The 21,258-nt window shown below is 44.0% G+C and overlaps 1 protein-coding gene across 1 annotated transcript in view; it reads right to left on the reverse strand.

Annotated features, from left to right (window-relative positions):
* The window catches only part of Cfap300 (cilia and flagella associated protein 300), a 25,260-nt gene extending 5,047 nt beyond the window's left edge, over positions 1–20,213 (reverse strand). The window contains exons 1-5 of the mRNA XM_050162226.1: positions 20,054–20,213; positions 19,783–19,864; positions 11,620–11,695; positions 1,871–2,037; positions 561–733 (exon numbers count right to left, since the gene is read on the reverse strand). Coding sequence (XP_050018183.1) covers positions 561–733; positions 1,871–2,037; positions 11,620–11,695; positions 19,783–19,864; positions 20,054–20,163 — 608 coding nt within the window. The 5' untranslated portion in view covers positions 20,164–20,213. The remainder of the gene's footprint in view (positions 1–560; positions 734–1,870; positions 2,038–11,619; positions 11,696–19,782; positions 19,865–20,053) is intronic.
* Positions 20,214–21,258: the final 1,045 nt, after the last annotated feature.

Here is a 21,258-nt window from a genome sequence, read left to right on the forward strand (position 1 = left end):
GGGGTGAGGAAAGGGGAAGGAGGAAAAGCTGAGAACTAAGCCTGGGGGCTGGGCATGGCAGTAAGACCCGCAATTAGGCAGGACAGCCTGGGTCACAGAGTGAGCTCTAAGGCAGCCTGAGTTGCAGTGTAGACCAGACACAACAAACCTCACAAAAACTGATAATGACACTCGGGAGGCAGAGGCAGGTGGATCTCTGTGAGTTCGAGACCAGCCTGGTCTACAAGAGCTAGTTCCAGAACAGGATCCAAAACCACAGAGAAACCCTGTCTCGAAAAAGCAAAAAAAAAAAAAAAAAACCTGATAATGACCTGAAAGACAAGGCTGCTGCCTCAGGGTAGAATGTTTGCCTATAAATCAAGGTCTTAGCCCAATACCAGCACTGGCACGAAACAAACAAAAACAGAGACACAAAATCTTCTGGCCTGGAGAAGAGAGAGGCGGGCTGCAAAGGGCCAGTGGAGTAGCCAATACGAACACAAGCGACGCTGGGTAATTCCACCAGGGTAAACAAAAAGGATTTTCTCTCCTGGGAAGAATTTACACACTGAGAACATTACCTCACCAGATCCTTATAGATCAGCTTTGCTGTGTCCAGATACGGCTTAATCATATCTTCATACTGACAAAGGGAGCCTCCAAGGCAGAGGTGCTTAAAAAGACAGAACAGGAACTCTTCCCTTTCCAGTAGGCTGAAGACTTCATATTTTTCAGAGTCTTCCATGAGCAAAACCTAAGATGATAAAAATCATCTTCAAGCAATGCAATGTATAATACAGGGTTATGATTTTGAGCTTTTAGAAGCTTGAGGCCACCCTTAACCACACAGTGAGTTCAAGGTCAGCCTGTGCAACACCAGGCGCTTCCCTCTCTTGCAAAGGACTCAGGCTCAGTTCCCAGCACCTGTATGGTGGTTCACAACCATCTGTAACTCCAATACCAGGGGATCCAGACCTTGTTTGGTCTTCATGACCACTAGGCCCACATGTGGTGCATACACATGCATACAGATAAAAGATTCATACACATGAAATATATCTGTTTAAAAACCAAACTACTGCTAGGTGGTGGCGGCGCACGTCTTTAATCCCAGCACTCGGGAGGCAGAGGCAGACAGATCTCTGTGAGTTCGAGACCAGCCTGGTCTGCAAGCATAGAGATAGGCTCCAAAGCTACAGAGAAACCCTATCTTGAAAAACCAACAAAAAACCAAATTACTAATATATTTTTTCTTTTAATTCTTGGGCAGGGTCTCATGTACCCCAAGCTAACCTTGAACTACACAGATGAGGTGACCTTTAACCCAAGGGCTAGGCTAATAGGCATGTGCCATCAAGCCATGTGTATGAAGTGCTGGAGATCAAACCCAGGGCTTTGTTCACGAGATTAAATATTCTCTCAGCTGTGCTATGTCCCAAGCTCCATTTCTAGTTTAGTTTTGTTGGTCTTACTTTTGAGATAGGTCTCCCTATATAGCCTAGGACTGGCCTTGAACTCCTGATTAGATTCCCTGTCTCTGCCTCCTGAGTGCTAGGATTACAGGCATGTGCCATTATTATCAACTTTTCAGGTATATTCTTAATATCCATTTGATGTTGAGACTGATAGGGACGACAATAGCTCATCATTAAACAGGCCGGAGTTTCTCTGCTGTTGACACACTGGGCCCGATACCTGACAGGAGTGACGTCCTGTGCATGTGTAGCGTCAGCCCGACCGCCACAGTCACGTCAGCAGTCCACATCAGTCCACATCAGTCCACCCTGAGAAGATCAACTAGCTAGAGTGAACTCCAGGTTGAGCGGCTGAAGGTCCTTTCTCATTTCCTTCCATAAACTCCCACTGTGAAATTTTAAAACTCTGTACTTACTTTTCTCAGTTCATCTGAAATGAGAAAGGGATCGCAGAAAGAATCCAAGCACTTGACAATGTGTCCACTCTCGCGAACAATATTTTCACTGTATAACCGCTGGAAAAATGACATTGAAAGCTGTGTGCACGGGACATTTATAGCTTCAATTTTTTTTACTTCAGTTCCTGAAAAAGATATTTTGTAAAGAATGACAATATAAAAGTGAAATTTAGTGATTTTAGTTATTTCTAAACTTTTAAAAAGATATACTTTTATCTTTTGTTTCTGTGCAATTGTGGTGTCTGTGTCTGCCACCTGTGTGTAGGTGCCCACAGAGGCCAGAGGCAGCACCGGTGACCTGCAGCTGGAGTAACAGGTGATCGTGAGTCATGGGACATGGATTCAAATTCCATCCCTCCATTTTTGTTTTTGTTTTTTTGAGTCAAAGTCCTGGAACTCACTATGAAGATGAGGCTGGCCTCAAACTCATGGACAGTTGCCTTTTCTCAAGAGCTTTGATTAAACTTGTGTGCCACCATGCATGGTCCAGCCCCAATTTCTAAAACCAACCATTATGCATGGATTCTAAGAAGTAACCAAACACAACACATATCTTAATGACTCAGTGAATAAAAGTGCTACACAGTCATGAATTAGGTCCCTGAACTACCATGAAAAGACAAAACCCATCCCCAAAGTAGCTTCTGTGGCACACACACACACACACACACACACACACACACACACACTACTACTACTACTACTACATTAACCTGAAATAAAGGTTAGGGACTAGAGAGGTGAGTTGGTGGGTAAGAACACTTGCTGCCTCTTCCCAAAGACCAGTATTTGGATTCCAGCACCTTCCTCAAGTGGCTCACAACCACCTATAACTCTAGCTCCAAGAAATTTCAGTAGGTACTCTACCTCAACACACAGATATAAAACAAAAATAAATCTTTTTCATTTATTTAGGTGTTTTGGTTTTAATAAAATAAACTGTAAAAAGAGTTTTGAGCCAGTTTGGCTAGTGGCTGTAAGGCCAGCATCCAGGAGAGTAAGCCAGGAGGATTGCCACAGTTTGAGGATGGGCTGGGCTGCAGAGCAAGTTCTAAACCAGGGCTTACGGGATATACGGTGTTACTCAAGTTTCAAAACAAAAACAATGTATTAATAAAATATTATTTCAGAACTAGGTGAACATAAACTAGCGTAGTGGTTCGCATCCTTCCTGATGCCGCGACCTTTATATGACTCCTCAGGTTGTGGTGACCTCAGCCATAGCATATTTCATTGCTACTTCATAACTGTAAATATCCCACACAAACAATATCTGAATGTGATATATGATATGAAGTGGTCTTTCCACCCTAAGGGTCTTGACCCACAGGTTGAGAATCAGTGAACTAGAGAATGCTTAATGCAAAAATGCTTTGTGTGTTTAGTAGGGGGCTTATGACTGTGTGTGTGTGTGTGTGTGTGTGTGTGTGTGTGTGTGTGTGTGGTGTTATCAGGACAAGGTTTCACAAGCCCATGTTAACCCTGAAATCACCATGTAGGTGGGGGATGAGCTTGACCTTCTGATCTTCCTGCTTCTACTTCTTCAGTGGTGGGATTACAGGTGTGCACAGGATTACAGGTGTGCGTAGGATTACAGGTAGGCACAGGATTACAGGTATGCACAGGATTACAGGTGTGCACAGGGTTACAGGTAGGCACAGGATTACAGGTATGCACAGGATTACAGGTGTGCACAGGATTACAGATAGGCACAGGATTATAGCCATGCCTAGCTCTAGTCAGTGCTGGGGACAGAACCCAGGGTTCCTACAGCCCGGCATGCCCTCTACTGAAATGCATTTGTCAGAACTGCCTAGAAAACTTTGCTCCTTGGCCTTCTGGCAAAGATCAAATGTAGAATTGCCAATGAAAGCATAAGATTCCTTCACATAAGTTTGGATTTCCATAAGTTTGATAACACATACCTATAAGGCCAGCACCCGAGAGGCTGAGGTAGACTAGCATTCTCAGTCAGCTACAGGACCAGTCTGGGTTTCAAAGTGAAACCCTGTCTCAAAATAGGTAGGTATAGGTGCGGTGGGGTAGTTCAGAAAGACGGCTCTATGGTTAAGAGCACAGACTGCTCTTACAGAGAAACTGAGGTCAGTTTCTGGCACCCACAATGGATGGCTCACAAGACTATGTAACTCCAGCTCCCAGGAGATGTGACAGCTCTGACCTCCATAGGCACACAAGCATGTGTACACACATACACACACACATACATATATACATACATAAACACACACACACACCAAACCAAAATGTGAATGGTTGGTGCAATGAGTTAGTGGACAAAGGTGTTTCCTACCAGTTCTGATGACCTAAATTCAATCCACATGGTGGAAAGACAGAACGAACTCCTGCAAATTATCATCTGGCATGTATGCACACATAAAGACACACTGACTAAATACACGTTAACAAGAGGAAGCTGAGCACTGTTGTGCCTCACGTCTACCATCGTCACTTGAGGGAAAGGCAGGAGGACAGACATACACTGCAAGTTCCAACTAGGGCTGCATAGCGAGGCCTTGTTTCAGAAAACAAAACATCAAAACCAAAACAATAATTTAATTAATGATTATTTGTAAAGTCTTTGAAGATGCTTTGAAAATATTTTTTCTTCATTACAAAGTCTCCCATGAGATCTCGCTGACAGTGTGTAAGACACAGACACATTTCCAAGCCAAGGTCACACTCAAGGCAGGGCTGGTCACTTAGACCAGAAGGGAAACGTGAGACAACCGCACTGGGGCCCAGCCGCTTCTTGGTTTCTCTGTGTAGCCCTGGCTGTCCCAGAACTCACTCTGTAGATCAGGCTGGCCTCGAACTCACAGAGATCCACCTGCTTCTGGCTCCTGAGTGCTGGAATTAAAGGTGTGTGCCACCACTGCCTGGTGAGCTTGGCTTCTTTTATATCCCTAGCTCCTTCCTCTTTGAGTCCTGGCCCCCAGACCACACTTTTTCTCTTTTTTATTGCTTTTTTTTTTTTTCTCGAGACAGGGTTTCTCTGTGGTTTTGGAGCCTGTCCTGGAACTAGCTCTTGTAGACCAGGCTGGTCTCGAACTCACAGAGATCCTCCTGCCTCTGCCTCCCGAGTGCTGGGATTAAAGGCATGCGCCACCACCGCCCGGCTTAAATATATCTTTTAAAAATAGTTTTTCCCGTTAGTACACCTCAAATTACATAGCCATAAAGGTTAAGAAAAATATTTTTATTATCGCCTCAATCAGCTTTCCCTTTCTTTTACCTACACACAGTTTGGCACAATATTCTTTTGTCTTCTGGCTACCTTGTTGGTTCTAGGGCCCTGCACATGCGATTGCGCAGTTCCATCTTCGGGCCCCACTACTGCATTGCTAGCCTGAGAAATGCCAGGGCTTAGAAGTAACCCTGGCAACTGTTTGCCTTTCCTGCTTTGACTCCACCAGGTCATGCTGGAACCTGTTCTTGCAGGTCATGATCCTGGACGTAGGGACAAGAAAACTGCCTGGAGCCAGGAACTATGTGTTTCAATGACTTCAAAAGCTGTGCTCCTAAGAGAAGCCCTTCTTGTTTTGAGGCCCAGTCCTTTTAGGGAGCAGATGAGGCAAAAAGCCGACAGACTATGATGGGATAACTCTGGATGCTTCCGAAAGACTGAGGGTAGAGAAGAGTCTGGCAGCTCCAGAACAAGGGCTGGTGAGCACAGGGGAGAGATGATGTTGGTAGGTGTGTGCGCACGCATGTGTGTGCGTATGCACGTGTGTGTGGAGACAGTTTTTGTAAGTCAGGTAGTCCTGGACTGGCAATGCCCTGCATCTACCCGACCCAGCTAAGGGACTACTGGTGTGCGCCCCCACCTGCCTAGCATGCCATTTTAATAAGTCAAACTTACTAAATTCAACCTAAACCCCTTAGTCTAAGTTGTGGAAACGGCATCTACTATGGACTGATGTCCATCACCTCAGAGTTCAGAGGATGATGGCCTAACCCAGTGTCATTGCATTCTGAGCCTTGGCAGCCAGTAGGTGACTCAGCACGCAGAGTCATCAGGGAGCACTGGACTTTAGGTAAGACAATTCAGCCAATCAGATTTCATCCCCGGCTCCTAACTTCAGTTTCCTCACATGGAAAGTACTATTCCACTTCAAAAGACTCCAAATTTGAACTCATTCAGGTTCAGAGTTTCATCTAAATGTTCTAAAAGGTAAGACTGAGGTACACTTCAGTCTGAGGCAGAATTTCTCTTTATGTAAACCTGTTACACGAAATGTATGTTTCTAAAGTACACTGGTAGGCCAGGCAGTGGTGGTACACCCTTTAATCCCAGAACTCAGGAGGGAGAGGCAGGAGGATCTCTGGGTTCTAGGCTAACCTGGTCTACAGACTGAGAAACCAAAAATAAAATATACTGATGAGATGAACACAGGACAGCCATTTCCACCCTCAAACCAGATAAACAATTATTAGGCACCAGGTGAACCAGTACCTAAGGTTTCTGTTTACTTGGCCCCAAGTTCTGTGTCTGGGTGGCCCAGTCTCTGAGGATAAGATTAGAGGCTGTCTGGTCTGGTAAAATGACCTCTCACTGACATTTTTAAAAAGATTTGTTATGGATATTTGTACACTGTGTGAAGGTGTATCGCTGTAATTGGTGTAATAAAAAAGCTGAACAGCCAATAGCCAGGCAGGAGTTATAGGTGGGACTTCTAGGTAGAGGGAGGAAGTAGGGGGAGGAATCTAGTTGTGCCATAGAGATAAGAGACAGGGAAGAGACAAGGAGGAAGCAGGATGGGTGGTCCATGAGATAATGTAGATTAATGGGAATGTGTTAATTTAAATTATAAGGGCTAGTTAGAAATAAACCTAAGATAAAGCCAAGCTTTCATAATTAATAAATCTCCATGTCATTATTTGGGAGCTGGCTGGTGGGACAAAGACTCTTTACAAAGATTATTTTTTAAAAATTGTGTGTTGTGTGTGTCTGTGTGTGTGGATGTGGATGCTGGTGCCTTCAGAGGTCAGAGGTGTTAGATCTCCAGAATCTGAATGGCCTAGCATGGGTGCTGGGAACTAAACTCAGGCCCCCTGTACAGATTCTGCACTGCTGAGCCCTGATTTACCTTCTGGATCTTTCCTTAACACACAGCTCATGTTGGCAGCTGAGAAGCTCTATGGCCCAGCCCACAGGAGTAAGAAGTCCAAGAGCCCTTTAGATCAGCATCTTTACTGATAACCATCCCATTATACTTTTGGTTTCTGCTGAAATGACTGATAACTCCCACAGACACGCCCTGATCTCTTTATCAGATGGTTTTCCTAGCATACCCTTGGTGTTCTCTTCAGAACAGGGTTTCTGGTGTCTCCCGATAGCGCAGGGCTATAAATGTTCACAGGCGTCCCTTTCCAGTCTCCTCCATGCCTCCTTCCTGAGCTGCAGCAGCTGCGGTGGAAAACCACTTCCTAGCTTCCTCCTAGCTTCCGTGAAGCCCTGGGTTCAAGCCCCAGCACTGCACAGAGTGGGTGTGCTGCTGCAAGCCTGTAGCCCTTCAGCACTCCAGAGGCTGAGGCAGGAGGACTGCTTTAAATTCAAAATTAACAGCCCGGCTGTTGAGACTCTAGGCAATCCAGACTGATTTTGGGGGTAGGGATATAAAGACTCCAAATGAAAACTGAGGGGGAAAAAAAAAGAAAACTGAGGGGGAAGACATCAATATACCAGAAAAATAACAACAATTTAAAAAAATTGCAAAAAAATGAGAGGAAAGGAAGCCAAGTTGGTAGAAAAGCATTGGTAGCATTCAAAAAATTCCTCTTCAAAAACATGAGTGCTGGGCTGGAGAGAAGGTTCATGGTTAAGAGCACTTGCTGCTCTTCCAGATCTCAGCATCAGTCAGGTAGCTCAGAGCCTCTAACTCTAGCTCCAGGGGAGACAACACCCTTTCACGGTCTCTGTGGGCACATGCATGCACATGCACATCCATACATGTACATACAAATAAAAAACAAACCCAAGTGAAGTGTTTCTAATTTTAGAGTTCTTTTCCTACCTGATGGCACGTGTGGCAGCTCAGAAGCTCTCTTTGTGCAACACTTTGTTCTACACTTAGAATAAGGTCTGCTGAGATGGCTCAGAGGGGAAGAAAGGGACCTGATGAGCCCAGCACTTGAGTTCTATCCCTGGGACCTTCCTGGTGGAAGGAGAGCCAACTTCTGCTAACCGTGCTCTGACCTATATATACACACACACACACACCATAAATAAATGTGATTTTTAAATTCAACAGCAAAGGCTCAGGGAACACTTTCTAGAGGCGCAGACAGAGTACAGTGAAATGCTGTCCTCTGGACATGGCAGGACAGCTGCCCTCAGCTCCAACAGCTGTGCTTACCTGCGCAGGACTGAGCTGGCTAAATCCCAACAGGGGTGCGGGGTGGGGGTGGGGAGCTAAGAAGTCCCTGGGGGAGGGAAAATTCTTCTTCTTTTGGGAGACTGGCCTTACTGGTAGTTACCCATGCTCCAGAGGATGACCCACACCCATGCACACCTGGACAGACTACTATTGAGCCTGGGGAGTTAGCTTAAAAAATAGAGAAACCAGGTGGTGGTGGTGCACGTCTTTAATCACAGCACTTGAAAGGCAGAGGCAGGTGGATCTCTGAGTTCGAGACCAGCCTGGTCTATAAAGAGAGTTCCAGTACAGCCAAGGCTGTTACACAGAGAAATCCTGTTTATAATAATAATAATAATAATAATAATAATAATAATAATAATAATAATAATAATTNAGTTCACTTCCTATTGTACGAATTCTTAGAACCTGCTCTAGCACCATGTCTGCCTGCATGCGGACATACTCTCAGCCACCGCGCTCCCTGCCATGATGATAATGGACGAAACCTCTGAACTATAAGCTGCCACCTCCATTAAATGGTTTTCTTTATGAGATGACATGGGCATGGTGTCTCTTCACAGCAAAAGATACCCTAACTAAGACAATCATGAAAAACAAAATAAGCAAACAAAAAAACTTGAACAAAACTTGGGACCAAGTCAGGCCTTTCTGTGAAGCCTGTGCCAAGAAGACGGAGACTGCACACACTTCTGTGAACTGTTTTCTTTTTAATTTTTTAAAAAAGATTTTATTTATTAAGTATATAGTGTTTTGCCTGCATGTCTGCTTGCAGGCAGGCCCTAACTCTAACCCTCTCCAGCCCACAGATCATTTTTCTTTTTTTTTTTTGTAGAATTATAAAACAAATTTATTCATTTAATAATAGAGACTGTGACTTTTTTTTATGAAAAGTAACTTTTCCAATACAAAAATGATCAAAAAGAGTGATGTTATTTTACATATTGGAATATCTATCTCCTTATTGTCTAGCATAGTACAAGCTGTGTTCTCATATCTAATTTTATACACTGTTGTTATACACAGATCCTTTTTCTAAATGGAATTGTTGGGGAATACTATTTTCAGATGTGTGACTTTTGTTTCCGCTGCATTTGTTTACTGTGTGAAGTTGTGTTACTGTTCCTTGTCTAAAGCACCTGATAATGAAGAGCTGAACGGCCAATAGTGAGGCAAGAGCAGGGATAGGCAGGGCTGGCAGGCAGAGTATAAACAGGACTCTAGGAGGAAGGGGGACAGAGGAGCAACGAGAGAATGAGAGGAGGACACTGGGGGCCAGCCACCCAGCTACACAGCGAGCCATGGAGAAAGAAGTAAAAAAAGATATACAAATAGAGAAAGGTAAAAGCCTATAAACAAAAGATAGGATAATTTAAGTTAAGAAAAGCTGACAAGAAACAAGCCAATGCAAGGCATTCATAACTAAGAATAAGTCTCTGTGTGTGATTTATTTGAGAGCTGGATGGTGGCCGCCCCCACCCCAAAAGCAAAAAGTGTAAAACACCATTCAGTATGGAATGGTGTTACCAGTTCCACAGTTGAAACCTCAAACTTGAATCTAAAATATAGTATTCATGCTGGTTTTCAATGCGGTCTTTGGGGGAGCTGACGGCACAGGTGGTAAAATGCTGGACGTGTACGTTTGGAAGAAATGGTAGGAATCGGCAGGCAGGTGCACGCACACACAACACACACACACACACACACCAAATAAATAAATAGAATTTTCAAGGATTGTTTTAGTGTATTATTAAAGTGTCATCTAGAGAAAGGGTCTGCCTTTAAGAAGTCATTTCTCTATGATTTGTTATTCTAAACAATTCCAGGTTAGCCAATTCCTGTGAAAACCACGTGTGAGCTGCAGCTGTACTCTGCCCAGGAATTCCCGTCATCGGACCTGTCCCGGGTAGAACTGGCCATCTCCCTCCCACACTCTCACGTCTATAGGAAAACCTGGAAGGTACTATTACAGTCTCACGATTTTTAATTATGTGACTGTATCTGTCCATGTGAGGGGTGTGCATGTATGCACAGGTGCCATGAAGGCTACAGGTCCTGGACCCCCTGAAGCTGGAGTCAGGCTGTGATGCCATATATGGGCACCGAGACGTGAACGTCTGGAAGGGCACGGTGTCTCTTAACTGATGAACAGTACCATCTCTCCAGCCCCTCTTTTTTGTTCCCTCCATCACATCTCTCTCCCTTTTTAATTTATTATTATTGTTATTATTATTATTTTAAGACAGGATCTCATATTGCCCAGGCTGGCCTCAACTTGCTAGGTATAAACTTCTGATCCTCCTGTCTCTACCTCCCCAGTGTTGGGATTACAGGAGTTACAGGTGTGTACTACTATACTTGGCTTTATGTGATTGTCTAAGTTAGGCTTTCTGTTGCTGTGAAGAGACACCATGAGCATGGCAACTCTCATAAAGGAAAACAGTTAGGGGCTGGAGAGATGGCTCAGTGGTTAAGAGCACTGCCTGCTCTTCCAGAGGATCTGGGTTCAATTCTGAGCACCCACACGGCAGCTTACAATTGTCTGTAATCCAGTTCCAGGGGATCCAACACCTTACATAGACACACCAATGCAAATAAATAAATCATTAAAAAACAGAAAAACATTCACACGAGGTGGTGGCTTACAGTTTCAGAGGTTTAGTCCGTTATCTTCATGGCAGGGAGCATGGTGGCCGGTTGCCCGCATGCAGGCAGACATGGTGCTAGAGAAGGTTCTAAGAATTCGTACATCTTTGATCCACAGACAATAGGAACTGAACTGACTTGCTGGGTATGGTTTGAGCATGGATGAGACCTCAAAGCCTGCCCCCACATTGACACACTTCCTCAAGTAGGATCACACCTACTCTGAGGCCACACCTCCTAATAGTGCCACTCCCTCCGGGGGTCATTTTCTTCCAAACCACTACAGTGCTGCTAGAGACTGAACCAGATCTTTGTGCGTCACTCAGGACGCAGAGCTGCATCTCCAGCCAGTACCCCTTAATGTACCAGTGACCTCCTGAGCGCCCTTTCTTCTTACTCATCTCAATGTGAACAGCATACCAGAGTAAATGGAAGGTAGAGGGTGTATATTTTCTATACTTCTGAGAGAAAATCGCTCTGATGTGGTACGCCAGGATGATAGCAGATTTCCAGGACAGAGACGCAGGGCAAGCGTGCCACAGCTGGTCACACATCATGAATGTCTCAATTTGTATATTAGTGACACAAATCACTAGTAATAATTGCTGAGGCAAATTTTATTAAAATAGTTAACTTGGAAATATGAAAATTAATTTTCTTTACCTAATGTGGTCCACTGTCCAGAAGAATCTGAAAGTAACTGCAAATTTGGAATGACATTTGGGTCTTTGAAAAAAGCCTAAAATACAAATTTCAAGGGAACATGTTAGAAACTTTATCATAAATAAATTAACTTTTGAAACAAAATTAATAAAATATCGTTTAATGTAAAGAAGAAAAGCTCTGCTTTAATTACTGTTTCCCCCCCCCCCCCCCCGAAGGTACTGGGCATCAAAGCCAGGACTTGTCTATACTGAGCAACTGCTCACTCCCGAGCTATTTACCCAGCCCTTGACTTTTTGACAGTGTCTCATTATGTAGCTCAGACTGGCTTTGAATTTGCTTTGTATTCCAAGTTTCCCTAAAAACCTCAGTCCTCTGGCCTCAATACTGTGTGCTAGGATAACAGGTATGAGCCATTATGTCCAGCTTGAAGGACTTTGTGTTTTTTTTTTTTATTTGTTTTTATTTCATGAACATTGGTGTTTTGCCTGCAAGTGTATCTGTATGAGGGCATCAGATCTCCTGGAAAAGAAGTTACAGACAGCTGTGAGCTGCCATGTGGGCTCTGGGAAATGAACCTGTGTCCTCTGGAAGCACAGCCAATGCTCTTAACCGCTAAGCCATCTCTCTAGCCCCCATATTTCCTTTTTTTTTTTTTTTTTTTTTTTTTGCAACAGGACCTCATGTATTCAGGCTAGTCTTGCACACACATGTAACTCATGGTACACCTCAGGCTATCCCTGGACTCCTGGGACCCCTGCTTCTATCTTTTGGGTGTTCGATAAGGTGCGTACCATTACACTGACTGGAAGAACTTTAAGAAAAAAGCTAATGAATTTTTTAAAAGAAACAAATGAAATGAAACCAAGGGACAGTGAGATGGTTCAGAGGCCCATGCCCAATGCCCAGGCTCCATGTAGAAGGAAAGAACTGACTTCAATGCCACGTGTACACGGTGGCACATGCTCACCTGGCACATGAACAAGCACACAGAAAATGATGGAAAGGTTTTTAAAAGAAAGAAATTAAACAGATATGGAGGCATGTGCTTACAATCTTCAGCACGTAGAAGGTGGAGGCAGGAACATCAAGAATATAAGGCAGCCCTGTCTCATACCCTGAGCGCCGCTGTTTAGATGCTATAAATAGAAGTAGACCAGCTTACTTGCAGCAGTTGACCTAAAGCCAAGGAAAATGTGTTTAAAATACATTTTATAAAGATATTTTACTTTATTAGTGCACACGAGCATTTTGGGTCTGTATGTATGAAGGTACCCCAGAAGAGGTCACTGAATCTTCTGGAACTGGAGTTACAGGTTGTTGTGAACCACCATATGGGTGCTGAGAACCAAACCCGGGTCTTCTTCAGTAACAAGTGTTCTTAATGCTAAGACATCTCCAGCCCCTAAAATACTCTTTTTAAATGTTCATTAGTGTTTTGCCATGGGAAGTTTCAGATCACCTGAAACTGGAGTTGCAGACAGTTGTAAGCTGCCATGTGGGTGCTGGGAATTGAACCTGGGTCATTTAGGAAGAGCAGTCAGTGCTCTTTACGACTGAGCCATCTCTTTAGTCCCCCAAATACTTTTTATAAAGGCCTCTTAAGGTTAGGAGCACTGACTACTCTTCCAGAGGACCCGGGTTCAATTCCCAGTACCACATAGCAACTCACAACTGTTTGTAACTACAGTTCAAGGTGATCCTACACTCTCATGTAGACATGAATGTGGGGAAAAAAAAACCACCAATGTACATAAAATAAAAATTAAATAAAGGCCTTTTAAGTAAGACAAACCAATTCTTTAAAAATTGAAATTACAGCTATATTCATAAAAATGAATTAAAAACAGTTTTGTTCGTTTGTTATAGAACTGACAACAGCTGGGCGGTGGTGGCACACACCATTAATCCCAGCACTTGGGAAGCAGAGGGATCTCTGTGAGTTCGAGGCCAGCCTGGTCTATAGAACTAGTTCCAGGACAGGCTCCTAAGCTACAGAGAAAAACAAAAAACAAAAACAGGGGCTGGAGAGATGGCTCAGTGGCTAAGAGCACTGGCTGCTCTTTGAGAGGTCCTGAGTTCAATTCCCAGCAACCACATGGTGGCTCACAACCATCTGTAATGAGATCTGGTGCCCTCTTCTGGCATGCGGGCATACATGGAGGCAGAATGTTGTATACATAATAAATAAATAAAATCTTAAAAAAACAAACAAACAAAAAACCCAAAAACAAAAAACTGACATCAAGGTATCAGAAGGGACTTCCTGAATGTCAACTTTAGGAAAACTGATGCACTTTCCAAAAATAGCAGCTGACTCATAAACCAGTTTGCAGTAGCAAATTTATACAGATATCAAAATGCACACAAAGATTAGATGAACTTGTTTGATGCCATGAGAGAACACACCCACCCCGTAGAGCTGGCATGCACCCACTCACATCTGCTAGGGTTGGTGGGATGCAGCCATGGTCTAAATTCTGCTCCTGAGATGTTCATGGGAGCATGTGCAAGCTTCTGGGGAAACTGCAAAATAAACAACTTGTCACTGTTTACATGGAAAAGTCCTTCTCATTACCGTGTACATCTGATAGAGCTCTTGTTAGACCCTAAAGTGAGATTTACAGCCAACGAACTAGAAGACAGCTACCTGGATGCACCTAACACTAAACTTACTCTCCATCTTTTACGTGTTTAAGAGAGTAATATACAAGTCCTGTAACAGCCTATAGCAGAAACCTGGGATTGGTCCAACATGTGCCGTTCTCCCTACTCTCAGCGTCTTTGTCCTTACGCTTCCTCAGAAGTGTCTCTGAAAATGAGGGCCTCCCCAAACACTGTCCTCATGATACCAGTGCAGAAACCACACACTGTCTGGAGGGGCTGCCGATTCTGTCTCACTGTTTCCAGACTCTACGCAGAGCAATCAGCCTTTCACAAACTGACATTAATGTTTTAATTATTTTTCTTCGAAAATAGGGCTTTACAGCTGGCACACAATTTTAATCCCATCAGGTAGAATTCTGAGTTTAAGGACAGTTGGGTCTACAGAGCAAGTTATAGGACTACCAGGGATACACAGAGAAACCTTTTGTACAAACAAATAAAAAACCAGAAAGGAAAGAAAACAGGGTTTCACTATATACCCCAGGCTAGTCTTGGAGTCACACTCTTCCCACCTTAGGCTCTGGGTGCTGAGAATCTAGACATAAGATATCATGCCTGGTTTTAATTACTTTATTAAAAAGGTACTTTTGAGCCAGGCCTGGTGGTCAAGCCCTGCTTGGACTACATAGTAAAAGGAAAGCTGGCTCAGTGGTTAAGAGCGAATACTGCTCTAGCAGAGGACCTGCGTTTGGTTCCTTGCACTCAAGTCGGCAGCTCACAATCTCCTGAAACTCCATCTGCAGAGACCAATTCCAGAGGTGCTACTTGAACATATGCCCTCTACACACAGATACACATGTGTAAAAACTGGCTGCAGAGATGGCTCAGTGGTTAAGAACACTTGCTGCTCAATCGTAAGGACTGGTATACTGAGCATAGACCCCATGTAAGATGGTTCACAAAGCATGCAACTCAAACTTCAAGGGACTCAATATCCTCTTCTGTCTGGGCATAGGTACATACAGTAGATACACATAGATATAGGTACACAGACACACCCATAAATCTCATCATTTTGGTTGTGAGCTCTAGTCTTTAAAAGCTAAGCCATCTCTCCAGCCCCACAAATAAATCTTTAACAAAACTTCAAAGAATCGTATGCACATTTTTCAGTGCCAGAGATGGAACTCAGATCTCCGCATATGCTAAGTAAGCAATCAGCCACTGAGTCACTTCCTCAGCTCTCCAGCATTTTAGTTATTTGTTTGTTTTAGACAGGGTCTCTTGGTGTAGTCCTGGCTGTCCTGGAATTCACTATGTAGACCAGGCTGGCCTCAAACTCACAGAGACAGACTTGCCTCTGCATTCTGAGTGCTAGAATTAAAGGCACCTCCACACTGTGCTGTGGGATAATGTTCTTGAACACTGTAAAGGTTTGTCACTCATACTGGTTTAATAAAAAGTTGATTGGCCAGTAGCCAAGGGGAAGTATAGGTGGGGTAAATAGACTAAGAGAATTCTGGGAAGAGGAAAGGCAGAGAGCCAGTCACCACCCAGACACAGAGGAAGAAAGATGAGAATGACTTACTGAGAAAAGGTACCAAGCCAAATGGCTAAACATAGAAATGAATTAGGGGTTAATTTAAGTTGTAAGAGCTACTTAACAATAAGTCTGAGCTAATAGGACAAATAGTTTATAAATAATATAAGCCTCTGTGTGTTTCTATGGGACTGAATGGGGGCAGTACCAGGCAGGACTGAAACTTCTGTCTACAACACTGGATCCCCAATATTTTAACTATGAATCTTAATTTGGTTTTTGAGATGACCTGGTCCAAAGGTGACCTTGAACAACAGATTCTGATCCTCTTGCCTCCATCTTCCCAGTGCTGGGATTATAGGTCTATATCACCATGCCTGGTTTATGTAGTGTGGAGATGCATGCTAAACTAGTACCCTACCACCTCAGCTACATCCTTAGCACAAGAAGAACTTTAAAAAGAGAAAGAAATGTGATGTGGGAGGGTCTTCTGTCAATGTGTTACTTTCATTGGTTAATAAACTGCCTTGGCCCTTTGATAGGACAGCAGCTTAGATAGGCAGAGTAGACAGAACAGAATGCTGGGAGAAAGAAGCAGATTCAGCCAGATGCCATAGCTCTCCTCTCTGAGATGGAGGTAGGCTAGAATCTTTCCCGGTAAGCCACCACCTCGTGGTGCTACAGATTATTAGAAATGGGTTAATCAAGATGTGAGAATAAGCCAAGAAGTGTTTAAAAGAATACAGTTTGTGTGTTGTTATTTCAGGCGTAAAGCTAACCATGCTGGAGCCGGGCAGGATGAAAGCAGCCTGCTCACCTCATCACTACATAAATGCTTGGGGTTATGGAAAGAAATCTATTGAATTTTATGAATAAATACTGAACCTGCTTAAGAGCTCTACTGAGCAACCAAAAAGAAAAAAAAGGAAGACATGTACTCCTTCTCTCCTGGCAACAAGTGACCCTCCCTGCTGTCCCAGGACATTTTCTACAGCACCTATCAGAACACTATTTCAGTGTCCTGTGGAGCCTGGTTTGTTGAAACTGTGTGTGCCTTACAATCTGGGAAGAGGTCTTATCTTACTCCTGAGTGGGGTAAAGCATTAAAGAAATATTTAATAAATAAACAAGGATATTAAAAGTTACAGATGAGCTGGGGGGGGGTGGTTGCATGTCATTTATTACAGCACGTAGGAGGCAGAGGCAGGTGGATCTCAGTGAGTTTGAGGCCATAGTCTACAGAGCTAGTTCTAGGAGAGTCAAGACTACAAAAAGAAACCCTGTCTTTAAAAACAAACAAACACACAAAAAGTTATATATTAAAACAAAAAAAGTATCAAAGAAAAAAGCCAGTTGTGGTAGCACACACCTTTAGTCCCAGGACCTGGACAGGCAGATCTCTTAGTTTGAGAATCACACACCAGGACTGGAGAGATGGCTCAGCCATTCAAGGCTGGGCTCACAACCAAAAATTTAAGAGAAGCACACTCCTTTGGTCCCAGGACTTGGACAGGCAGATCTCTCCGTTTGAGCCCAACCAACCAGGGCCATACAGTAAGAGCCTGTTTCAAAAATAAATAAAAAGAAAAAAATTTACAGCATTCCAAAATTCTGGTCTTAAAAAAGTTAAGTATGCTTAGATGACCAGGGACTAGAAGCTGGACAGCTCAGAGACCTAGGGTAGACCAAACAGTACTGACAAGAAAAAATAAATGATTCCTAACAATATTCTGCTATATTTATAGATTGATGTCTAGCACAGTTGACCCCAGAGAGGCTTCTTCCAGGAGTTGATGGGAGCAGAAACAGTAGGTGGCATTCAGGGAACCCTGCGGAAGATGGGGAGGAAGGGTTGTAGGATCCAGAGATGAGGACACCACAAGAAAACACAGAATCAACGAACCTGAACTCAGAGGGGCTCACAGAGACTGAACAGACAACTACCTAGGCCCTCTACATAAATGTGACAGTTGTGCAGCTTTGTGTTCTTTAGGGACTCCTAACAGTGGGGGTGGGGGCATATCTTTTGCCTACTCTTGGGATCCATTTCCTCCTAATGGGTTGCCTTACCCAGTCTTGATATGAGGGTTTGTGTCCATTGTTATTGAATCTTGTGATGTCATGCTCAGTTAATATCCCTGGGAGGCTTCTTCGTTTGTGAAGTGAAATGGAGGCACAGTGGATCTGTGGAAGAGGGAATGTTGAAGGGGTAGCACTAGGTGTGGAGGGACGGGAGGCTGTGGTCAGAATGTATTGTATGAAATAAGAATAAGAAATAAAAATAGTTGAGGGTCAGTACTGGTAAATTATCAAAATCTAGCCACAAATAAACTGAGACTGTTGGGGAATATTATTTTCAGGTGTGTTTTGTTTATGTAGCATTTGATTGACTGTGAAGCTGTGATTCTTTGCCTGTCTAAAACACTTGATGGTCCTAATAAAGAGCTGAACAGCCAACAGCGAGGCAGGAGCAAGGACAGGCGGGACTGGCAGATAGTATAAACAGCAGGAGAAATGAGAAAAAGGAGGAACAAGAGAACAAGGAAAGGAGGAACTTGAGAGCAGCCACCCAGCCAGCCACGGAACAGGAAGGAAAGTGAGGCATACAGAAGTAAGAAAGATAAAAGCTCAGAGCCAAAAGGTAGTGGGGGTAATTTAAGCTAGGACAGCTGGCTAGAAGCAAGCCACACTATGGCCAGGCATTCATAACTAAGAATAAGCCTTCGCATGTGATTCATTTGGAAGCTAAATAGTGGCCCCCCAAAAAGGCAAAATAACAAAACATCATACAACATCAGACATGTCATAATAGTATCATTACAGTACAGTGGCATTATAACCCTATCACGGGTAAAGGAAAGTGAATAAATTTAACTCAGCTCAGAAAGTGTCCTCAGGAAGAGGGCCACTGCAGCTGTTAATGGTGCAGGATGGGTACTAATCCAGTACGACTGGTGTCTTTAGAAGTAACGACAAGAACTATGGGAAACTGCCCAGCCGGAGCCAGCAGCAGGCAAAGATTCACCTCTACAGGTTTCGGCAGAGTGAACCACTTCTGATCTTCGGAATTAGGAGACTGTCTCTCTTCACTCTTGGCAGTGTGTAAGATGACCTGTGTTATTTGCTGGCATTCTTGGTGAGGACAGAACATTCTTCAAAGACCATCCTTTGACTCTTTTCTATCTCTAGCTATTGAGAAGTTTCTAGCACACTGTGGGCCTTCAAGAAGTGTCAGAGTGAATACATTACATGTGAACTATAAACTAAAGCCAATACTCAGAGGACAATGGCAAAAACAAATGAAGGTCACTGCACAAACCTAACAATACTTTCCCTTTGTCGGGTAAGAGACAACATTGAAAACAGTGGGGCTGGGTTTTAAGTCTCACACCTTTGAATGAACTTTGCCTTCTTTAAAGAAATCCTCTCTAGTTAAAAAGACTTTTTCCAGACAGGTCATTGCTTGACACCTTTGGGAGGAAGTCTTGTTTGGGCACCGTGTTGGGGCTTGAGACCCCCTTCTCAGGATGAATGCAACTTTCAGAAACCAGAAGTATTTAGAGTTAAGCTTAATAAAGTCAGAGATAAAGCCAGGTAATAGTTCTTAAAAACAAGATGCACTTATTAAAAAAAAAATACCCCTCACAATGTTCAGTCAGAATTGGTAACACAACCTTGTATTCCAGCACAGGGGATGCTGAGGCAGGATGACTGACATGGGCTCAAGGCCATCAGAATTACAGTGAGACTGTCTAAAAACATTACGAAATTTTAAAGTTATCTAAGGAAGAATCCCAAAGGTAGGTAAAAGATGCTGTTTGTAAGGCAGTCGTGGTGGCCCTTGGGAGGCAGAGTCTAGAGGATCCGGGGAGTGCCAGGCCAGATACAGAATGAGACACTGTCTCAAAAGTCCCCTAAGAAACAAAAGCAAACCCAACTTGCACATTTTATTACTCCAAGAACATGTCATGGAGTATTCCCTAGAACTTCAGAAGAGACCCCCCCCCCATACCAACCATGACGAAATCATCCTTCTGGTAGGGCTGGAACGTCTGGTCGAAGCTGAACGCCTGCGCCTGGATTCTGCCCAGCATGGACCTGGCAGAGGGGGAGAATCAGTGGGCTGTGGCCGGAGTTTGGGAGCAGAGTGCAGAGTCCGGAGCCCGCATCCCTGAGCCCGGACCCCGGATCCCCGAGCCCGGATCCCGGAGCGTAGAGCTGCAACCCCGAGCTCGGCCCTAAGTCCACGGGACGGGAGCGTGGCCGCTCCCACCTCTCGCTCCTCACCACTGGCGGAGCCGACTGGTGATCTCCCGGGTGCTCAGGGATGAGAAAGTTCTCTGAGGCAGAAATCTGAAGTAGAAGCCACCTAGATAGCTCGACTCCCCAGCCGCCATTCTGCTTGTGGCCACAGGAAAGCAGTAGCGGTTTCTATAGAGACAGAGCAGCAGGCGCCTCACCACGCTCGGGGGCGTGGCGCCGCTGAGGGGCGTGGCGTCGCTCGGGGGGGGCGTGGCGCCGCCCGGGGGTGGGGGGTGGGGCGGGAGGCGACATGGTTCCTTTGGCGCAGATGCCTTGCTACTGAGAACTCCTGGCCTGGCTGTTAGGAGATGGAGAAAAGTTGCCGGTAGCTCTCTGCTGACCGGAACTCAGTTACTCTGCCCCGGCCAGTGACTTAATATCAAAGTCTACGGTCTCAAACTGACAGCGTCTTTAGACGCTTTGCTGGAAGAAAAAAATCTAATTAGGTTGATTTGATTTAAAAGACAAAGGGACTGCGAAGGAGAACAGTCTGCTTTTCTGTGGCAGACGCTTTCCTTTTGAAGTTGCATTTCAGAACAAAAAAAGAAAGAAAAAATCCCGCAGGCGCTACACCACAACACACTATTCAATAAGCAAAGTACGTTTATCAGTTGAAAATCGCTTTCAGGAGCCAACTTTCAGATTTTGCCATAGGAGCTGGATAGGATTTAGGGGGGAGAATTTTTATTTATTTATTTATTTTTATTTTATTATTAGTGTTTTGCCTGTATGTGTGTCTGTGTGAGAGTGTTGGATCCTGGAATTAATGGTTGTTAGCTGCCATGTGGGTGCTGGGAATTGAACCTGGGTTCCCTAGAAGAGCAGTCAGTGCTCTTAACCACTGAACCATCTCTCCAGCCCTGTAGATAGGGGAATTAGTAAAGGTTTACTTTTTTTTTCTTCCTCTTGATCTTTAAGAACCTAGAGGACACAGAGATAGAGATAGATCTAGGGAGGGAGGGCAGGGAGGGAGAGTGGGGGAGACTCGTTGCTTTTGCTGTTGCCTTGTCTACTATCTACTATTATACCACAGTTTATCCTTTTGTGATATTATTACAATTTGAAGCTGTTAGGGATGCAGTTGTGAACATTCTTATATAGATTATTTTCTTTCTTTTAGTTTTCCCACCATTCACAAGTTTATAAATGTTTTGCTTGTTTTACTTATTTTTTTATAATTTATTTTTATT

The sequence above is a fragment of the Alexandromys fortis genome, unplaced genomic scaffold, assembly GCF_014885135.2.
Source record: "Alexandromys fortis isolate MF-2015 unplaced genomic scaffold, M_Fortis_MF-2015_v1.1 scaffold_112, whole genome shotgun sequence".
Taxonomy (NCBI): domain Eukaryota; kingdom Metazoa; phylum Chordata; class Mammalia; order Rodentia; family Cricetidae; genus Alexandromys; species Alexandromys fortis.